Source organism: Oreochromis aureus, linkage group 22 (assembly GCF_013358895.1).
Source record: "Oreochromis aureus strain Israel breed Guangdong linkage group 22, ZZ_aureus, whole genome shotgun sequence".
Classification (NCBI taxonomy): domain Eukaryota; kingdom Metazoa; phylum Chordata; class Actinopteri; order Cichliformes; family Cichlidae; genus Oreochromis; species Oreochromis aureus.
This window is the reverse complement of record NC_052962.1, coordinates 24793559-24802084: the sequence shown is the minus strand read 5'-3', so window position 1 is coordinate 24802084 and position 8526 is coordinate 24793559. Positions and strand designations below refer to the sequence as shown.

The window sequence follows — 8526 nt, the reverse complement described above, 5'->3', positions numbered from 1 at the left end:
GGACCTGAGTGGACATCAGAGCAGAAAAACCTCCGTCCTCCGCGGTTGTAAATATTTCCAGCTCGAGAGCTGCAGCGCTCTAATCCGATAATTACATTCAATTCCCTCTGGAGAGTTTAGTGGCACACACCATATTGTCGGACCTAAGAAAAGGCGTTTAAAGCACACAGCCGTCTGCCCGGCCACCAACCAGCCCTCCCCCGCCTCTGCTCACCCCCGCGTCCCGCAGGGTTAATTGGTAAAGCGGTGGAGGTGGAGGGCGGTGAAACGGGATGTGGTGTCAGCATGCAGAGCTGCAGCGGGACTTGACTGAAGCAGATCAAGCACGATCAGCTCCACTGACAGAGGTGTGTACCCCAAACTACCGGAATATCTTCATTGCTTATTATTCGCATTTTTATTTTTAAAAATTATTTTCTAGTGTCTCTGATGTAGAAAACATACAGTCAAAAAATGTTATTCAGGTTTATTCATATTCATGAACATGATAAGTTTTGATGGATATGAAACTTTCCCCTAATTACAAAAATCCCTCAGGTGTACCCAATAAGGTGGCCAGTCAGCATATATATCGATCTTTACCCTGTAAAATCCAAAAAACAAAAACAAAACATCAACCTGGCTCGGTTATTAAAGCTGTCACAACTGTGACATATCAGCTTTAAAATTAAATTTAAAAAAAACAATTTAAATCAAACATCTGCTCCTTAAACTCTTAAAACTTGACTCATAAAAATAAAAGAGAAACCTAAAAAAGACAAATTTTATCAGGACAAGTGAACTTTCCACTTTTATTTAACATGTTTTTAAAAATACTGAAAGCTGTCACTGTAATTACAGTAAGGCACACATGGGGAAAACACAGGTGTAAAAATATATACCAAATGAGACATTACAGTACTCTGAGAATCCACCAATACTAATACTGGCTGCATTGATAATACCTTATTTATCAAGCATGATAAACGTTAAAAGTAGTTTGTTCGACACGTTCAGCTTCACGTCTTTAAACAATCGGTTTGATCTCACCGTCGAGGAAAAGCGGTGAAGGAGATACATTCATAGTAGCAGAAACATTGTCACTTTGTTCTGTCACAGAGCAGAAAAAGAAAACAGCTTTTGCCAGTGTAAAGTCTCAGTGAGACATCGTTTTTCAAAGGAAAGGTAAACCTGAAATTAGCTTCCAGAGAAACACAGTGTTAATGTACTTGTCTTGGGCACTGTAACAGCCAGTAAAACTATACAGTAAAACAATTTCATGTATTAAAAAAATATTCAGTATAAAAATGTTTCAACCTAATTGTATCAAAATTAGTCGTTTTAAGAAGACTGACACCTCTGTACGAGCAGGGGAGGCGGCTGTGTTTTCACTTGATGACATAAACTGTAATAAAATACATTTGAAATGACAAAATCAGCAGACATCAGGCTCACGAGGCCCACAGAAACTCTTTTGTAGTCAGTTTTAAAACATTATTTATGACAGATTCAGATCAAAGCATTTGGACGACCTCTGCTTCACTTCTTCTTGTGTTCGTCACCGTCCTCATTGGCCGTGGCGTCGGCGCTGCCTCCGTGTGGCTGCGCGAAGAGCTGCATCTTGCTGTTGAGCTGCACGCACAGGTAGGCTAAATCCTGTTTGTCCAGAGAGTGCGCCAGAACCAGGTAGGCTGACAGAGCCCCCGCCAGCAGGAGCCTGTCCAGGGATAAAGCCGGCAGGAGCCACAGCACCACACCCAGCTCCAGGCACACCGGGTGGCGCAGGTGGGACAGGAGGCGCTGGGCACGGGGCGACTTGTGAGAGAGGGGGTCCCCCAATCCGAGACAGTCGTAATACACCTGAGGGAGGAGGTTAGTCAGTAAATGAAGTTTATTCATGCTCATACACATGCTCTCCTCCAGGAGCACCGAAGTTACTGATCTAAGTAATGCAGATTACTTGGGTCAGTACTGTAATCTCTATTGATTGATTAAAAGGGCGTTTCATTAAAATGTAATTATAAGACGGTGGTGGAAAGCGTCAGAGTCATTAAATACGGAGTTAGGCCCAGAGCACCAAGTGACAGGTGAAACATATAGATGTTAATAACCGCTGTATGAATTATTAACTGAGACTGGTCCACCCATTGAGGAGGGACTAGGTTATGCTATTATCTTCATAATTCTTTCAAAACAACTTGATTGGATGCACAGCCATGTGTCAACAGGTATTCAAGAGGCTAACTGAAAACATTCACTGATGACTGGCAGATGCAGCCCACAGATAGATCAACATTTCCATGTAAATAACCCTAAATTCTGCCAGCGACACTACTTAAAAGCTGGTTCTCAAAATTGTCAAAATGTGGGCACTAAGACAATACTGGCGCCACACTAGCACCGCTTTACTGGAGGAGAGCCTTTAGATTTGGGGACGGAGGTTCCGTCGTCACTGCAGTAAAATCTTTCAGTCCTGCTCAGCCACAACAGTGAAAACTCTGATAAGGGTTGTGATTCATACTAATGGGTGAAACTTAAAACCTTGAAATTCTTCCCCATGTGATGCTCAGTTTGAACTTCAGCAGGTCAGCTTGCTCATGTCTACATGCCTACATGCACTGAGCTGCTGCCATGTGATTGGCTGATTAGATATTTTTGTTATTGACCAGCTGAAAAGCTGTACCTAATGAAGTGGCCAGGAAGCATATGTGCAGTAAATATCCATTTGCTTCTTGTTGTGTAACAGCACAATATTTTAATGTTGTGTTAATTAGTTCTTTTAAGGAACACCAACTAACCAAACAGTAATCAACAATCACTTTTAAAAATAAAGCAAACTATAATCATAGATTCAAAGTATTTTTTGTTGCGCAACCTCTGATTTTCCAGCATCTGAAAGCACAAACATGTGCATTTGCTTTGCTCCCTACCTGCTTGATGCCCAGCAGTTCTGGGTAATCAAAGATCATGAGGATGCTGCAGATGATGGCCCAGCAGAGGAAGTGCAGCGAGAAGCAGAGCAGGGGGAACCAGACACTCCAGGGTGCCTGACGCACTGACCACAGGCAGGGGGCGTTAGTCACGGGTTGCCAGTAACGCATCAAGATCTAACACAGGAAACAGAGCAATGGTGCACACTGAAAGGTGTGATTAACACTAAGGGAGGAGTAAGTTATGCTTCTATGTGACAGTAAACACTCAGAGAAAGGGCGCTGCTGTACCTGGAGGGCGAGTGCTGTGGTGAAGCAGTATGCCGTCCTGTTGAGGGGCCCCAGCACTGACTGGAGGGCCTGTTTGACAGGCAGCCAGGCCAGCAGGCTGTGCTGCACGATGAAGAGGGCCAGCAGCCCCAGATCCACAGCAAGAGCCCTCAGAACAGAGCTGTCCCGCAGGGCCACCGACCATGGTATGGAGTCTTAGACGTGGGAAATCAGAGGAAAAAAGGTCACTTTAAAATTGACTGCTGGAGGTAGTGGGACAAAATTGGTACAACCACACTTATGTGATGGAAGGGTATCAATACATTATATCCCCAAAGGAAAATAAACTACTGCCCTCATAACTGTGTAAGTATTAGGCAATCCTAATAACATAATTACTGTTTATAAGCACTCATTGAAAATGCCACAAAAAAACAGAAAATCGAACGTTACCACGAACAGCTATAACGTGGGGATCTAATTAACAAACCCAGTATTCCTGCTCACCCGAAATCACAGTCAGCGTGTTAAAATTGGGATACCAGCTTTCAAACACTTGCCCTTTGGGCGATATTTGATATTGGCGATAAGTAAATTATACTTTTAAGCCCGTAATGATAATGTTCCTTTTAGTAAACAGAATAAAATAGCCCTAACAATAAAATAGCTCTAAAAAAAATAAGACCAAAAAAAAAAAAAAAAATCTTACCGCCCAACGTGGGGCTCGAACCCACGACCCTGAGATTAAGAGTCTCATGCTCTACCGACTGAGCTAGCCGGGCACTGACTCCAAGCAGCCGCCCAGTGGTATTTACAGCATATAAGGTGAACGTAATACTTGAACTATATGACGCACATTAATTTAACATTTGTTAAATTATATTTATATTACCCTTTATAGTAACTTTTTCCATAGCCAAAAAGTATATGAGGTATTTAAAGGTTTTACAGATATCGCCTCCACCAGTGTTTGGTAATCGCTCCTGGCCGCCTGCCGCTTACGAGAACTTACCTTGGCAGAGTGTCGTCTCCCCCGTGATGTTATGGTAAATGGCTCGAAACGAGACAAACCGAATGAGATCTGCACTGGATATGAAAACAAACGCAAAGTTTAGCAAAGACGTAGTGCAGAGAGCCAAGCCACGTACCGTGACTGACGCCATTATCAGTGCTTATCGCGGACAGTTCCGGGAGATGGGAAGTAGTTGTAGTACCCGATTTAGGCACAAGGTGGTGCTACTATGCGGCGAGTGCTGCCTACAGGTGGAGGTGCATCAGAGGAGACACAGATCCACACGCAAAACTAAGGAGAAACAAATAGTAGGAGTGGATGACTTTATTAGGGTATCTTATTAAGAATCACAGAATCTGTCTTCGTTAAATGAGGTTAACATCAGCCCTGTAGCACTCTACATGGTAGTTTCTGTCACAGGATGTCACTCGAATAGACTCTGTGGATCCCTGAAAAAAAGAGATAACAAAGTACTCAGAGTGCTTCTTTGTGAAATAATTTGCTGTGAATTGAATGATCAAATATTTTGCATAATTTCTGTGAAGCTCACTTCTGTTGGGAGTATCGGCAGCCTGCAGGCAGCACAGCGGGGAGCCTGGACCCTGAAACCGTGAAGAAGTTTCAGTGAAAGTTCACAGAGGTCGAAACGTGAAGACAACAAAGGTGTGAGTTTTCTCCTGTTCAGCCTGTCTGGCAGGGTTTCCCCCTTTGCTCTTGAAAGGGACTATTGTTGCTACATAAAACACCCACCTGTGGTAGTCGCTGACACAGTAGATCCTGCGGTGTGAGTCGACGGCGAAAGGCTGATCCTCTAGGCTCTGTCTGCAGACGACACAGCGAAAGCAGGATGGGTGGTAGGGTTTCCCACGAGCCTGCAGGATCTGATCATCCAATGTAATATCACTTTCTTGCCTGTGACACCACACATACACTCACAGTGCTGAGAAAAAGTATTTGACCCCTTCCTGGTTTATTAGTTTTCTTTGCACATTTGTCACATTTACATATTTTAGATCATCAAACAAATTCTAATATTAGACAGAGATAACCTGAGTAAAACATTTCTATGAAATGCTGTGTTAGTTTAATGCCAGACGGGACTCAAACCTTATTAAAAATTTAACAGTCCAGAGAATATTTTCCCAAAAGTCTCAGGGATCATCAAGTTGTTTTTTGGTAAATGTGAAATGAGCTTTTACGTTCTTTGTGATCAGCAGTGGTTTTGGGTGCCATTTTTGCCCAGTCTCTTTCTTACTGTTGAATTATGAACTCTGATCTTAACCGAGAAAAGTGAGGCCTGCAGCTCTTCAGATCTTGTTCTTATTCTTTTGTGACCTCATAGATGAGTCGTCGATTCACTCTTGGAGTAATTTAGGAAGGCTGGCCGCTCCTGGGATGGTTCACCAGTGTTACTGTTAAGTTTTCTCCATTTGTGGATAATGGCTATCACCATAGTTTTCTGCAGTCCCAAAGCCTTTGAAATGGCTTTGTAACCCTTAACAGACTGATAGATGTCAGTGACTTTGTTCATCAGCTGTTTCTTTAGATCGTGACATGATGTGTTGCATTTTGAGGGGTTTTTTTTTTAGCCTTCTTCACTTTCTCAGACAGATGATTTCTTGATTCAGCAGGTCGGGCAGTAATCGGGCCTGAGTGTAAAAAAATTAAATGAACTCAGCTTTCACAAACAAATGTTGTCAAACGTAGGGAAGGCAAGTTTGAATAGCTTTTAATCCGTTAATAAATGAAAAGGTCATTTAAAAACTGCATATTTATTTGAGTTATCTTTTTCTAATATTAAAATGTATTTGATGATCTGAAACATGTGTGCGTGACAAATATAGAAAAAAAAAACTAAGATCAGGAAGTGGGGAAATGCTTTTTCACAGTACTGTTTAAGTAAATAAACTGATAGTTACCACATCTGTGATTAAAAAGCCACAGCTGTTACATACTTCAGGGGACGGATGAACTCCAGAGAACTGCAGAAAATACCACGAGTACCAGCAAAACACCCCCACCACCCAAATAGATTAGTTAATAAAGTTAATCTGTCATTTTACAACCTATTAAAAGATCATATACTTACCAAAAAGTCATCCTCACAATATATCATCCCTGACACTGTATAGAAAGGCTTGCCACTGAGCGTTTTACCTGAAAGCATGCAAAAGCTTAAATATGTAGACCGTTATACATCACACTGGACTATCAGAGAAGCATTCACACGAGGAGAACTCACTGCAAACGCTGCAGATGAAGCACGCGCTGTGGAATAAACGTCCCAGCGCCTGACACGCTTGACCTGCTCCGTAGACGCCTTGATTGCATCTCGTACAAGTTCCTGAATAAACATGAAGAATAAATGGAACAACTGGCAGCACACCTGAATAATAAAATCAAGGCTAATCCACCACAAAAAGGTGAATATTAAGTCTTTTCCATTCTTACCAAAGTAAACACTCTCACTGTAACTGGGATTCATCTCAGCACCAGTTTGCCCACTGCTCTGCTGCACGGCTGTCTAGGGGTCTAATTTTATGTGCAGTGCAGACAGCTGTAAGAGGAGCTGCTTGTTGGGTTTATGAGAGTTTGCTCTCTGCCTCTCTGAAGGGCAAAATCTTCAGATATGACTCCTCCAAGGTGGCTGGAAAACTTTGGACAGAAAGTAGTTATGTGTGGAAGAAAACACAACTAAAGGAGTAAAAGTACCTCGATTTTGTACTTATACAGTATTTAAGTAGCTGTTTAGTGTTTGTAAAAGTGTCTAATGTTGGAGTACATCTTTTAGAAAAAGAAAAAGATAGTGCGGTTTTTGAGGTTTTTCTGTTGCAGCTACTGTGAGAACTCTCAGCTCTAAGCAGCTCTCTATTTAAAAACTGTATTCTCGGGTAAGCTAAGAGATGAAATATGTCAGAGCAGCAGAGGAAGGAGCCTGAAGGTGAAAAAGAACCTGCAGCACATTCAGCCTACCACAGCGCTCACATTGTGAGGACACGGGTTTAAACATCTGACTCCTCCGTGTTTATATGGCAACAGCTACAGTCAGCTACAAGATAAAAACAGCCATTCATACCAACAATGTGTGAATACTGGATAATGGATGCTGAATATGGAGTGAAGGAGGACATGCAAAGAGTTGGTGTTATTGTAGGATGTGAGGATAGGCAAAATGTCCATCAGTCTTATTGATAATTATAATAATAATTATTATATTTTAACACTCACAGGAACTCCTTTTATTTTAAACCTGCTTGTTAAAAAAATCTCAATTTTTACTTGGATAAGATTTTGATAGAATAGAATAGAATAGAATAGAATAGAATAGAATAGAATAGAATAAACCTTTATTATCCCATGGATGAGAAAAGTTTGGTGTTACACAGCTCTTATAGCAAGGGGAATACAAGATATAAAAGACACAAAGTGGCCCTATATACATAAGCAACTGAAGTTCGTATATACAGGTAACAATGTACAGAAATATGTATAGAAAAAATTGTACGGAGATATGTATAAAATGTACAGTGAACAAACAAGCTGGTGAGTAAGATGACCACAGGATGTTAAAGGGAAAGCTGAGGATAAAAGGAAAGCTGAGAGTTTCAGCACTTTTTAATGGATTTCCTTTTCAATCAAAAACTGAAAATAAGAAAATTAATAAATAAGAATGTTTTTAAATGAGTAGAGTAATCCAAATATTTAGAAACTGGAAAAATACAAATATCTTTAGAAACAACTTCAGAGCTCAACTTTTAAGTGAATCCAAAAGAATAAAGTACTACAGTACATGCCTGAGTCTTATATTTGGGCAGCCTAAATGTGCATTTTTAAATATTGAGGAGGAGCAGTGAAGCCTTTTCTAGGATCATCTGTCTTGTGATACTGCCCTCATGTGGAAGCTTTAGGACCTTCCTCTCACTAAAACCAGACACACCCAAACAGCCAGAAATACCTGCACCAGGTAAACACCGACTGGTTGTAACTGAACAATAGAGAGCTGGGGGTTTTTTTTTAAGTGGCTCTTTACACTTTTTATCTTTAATATTTGGTCCTTTATCCTCCTCTTTTATTTTAAAGTCTAAAATCTTTCCAATTGACAACGACAGCTTGTTACGATATTGTAAGTGTGTTACAGCACAGTCATTTAAAGTTGCTTGTGTGTCTCCATTAGCTTCCACGCAGAGAGGATAAAGAACAGAAACTCATGCAGCTCGTGTTTTGGATCTACGGTTACAGTTGGAGCAGGGGAAGGATGGAGGGAGGGAGGGGGCGTCTGACAGCTGCTGATTCCTCACTGAGGTCCTCTTGTGAAGCTGTCTGCTTCCATCACAA

The 8526-nt window shown here is 41.3% G+C and overlaps 2 protein-coding genes and 1 non-coding gene across 4 annotated transcripts; all 3 read right to left on the bottom strand.

The window, feature by feature from the left end:
• Nucleotides 1-451: 451 nt before the first annotated feature.
• nrm (nurim) lies at nt 452-4364 on the bottom strand. Its single transcript, XM_031737507.2, has 4 exons — nt 4192-4364; nt 3201-3394; nt 2910-3086; nt 452-1839 (listed from the first exon to the last, which is right to left on the bottom strand). Exons 1-4 carry the CDS (start codon nt 4340-4342, stop codon nt 1519-1521), a joined length of 843 nt encoding a protein of 280 aa, XP_031593367.1. The 5' UTR covers nt 4343-4364; the 3' UTR covers nt 452-1518.
• On the bottom strand, nt 3889-3961 carry trnak-cuu. Its single transcript has one exon. It is a non-coding gene; the product is annotated as a tRNA-Lys (tRNA).
• A 138-nt stretch (nt 4365-4502) lies between the features above and the next one.
• On the bottom strand, nt 4503-6706 carry limd1b (LIM domains containing 1b). 2 transcript variants are annotated; one of them, XM_039605389.1, is made up of 7 exons: nt 6643-6706; nt 6434-6535; nt 6281-6348; nt 6111-6173; nt 4942-5072; nt 4742-4793; nt 4503-4640 (listed from the first exon to the last, which is right to left on the bottom strand). In XM_039605389.1, exons 1-7 carry the CDS (start codon nt 6674-6676, stop codon nt 4557-4559), a joined length of 534 nt encoding a protein of 177 aa, XP_039461323.1. In that variant the 5' UTR covers nt 6677-6706; the 3' UTR covers nt 4503-4556. The 2 variants fall into 2 exon arrangements, with proteins under 2 accessions (XP_039461323.1, XP_039461324.1); XM_039605390.1 differs by having other exon boundaries at nt 4942-5013.
• Nucleotides 6707-8526: the final 1820 nt, after the last annotated feature.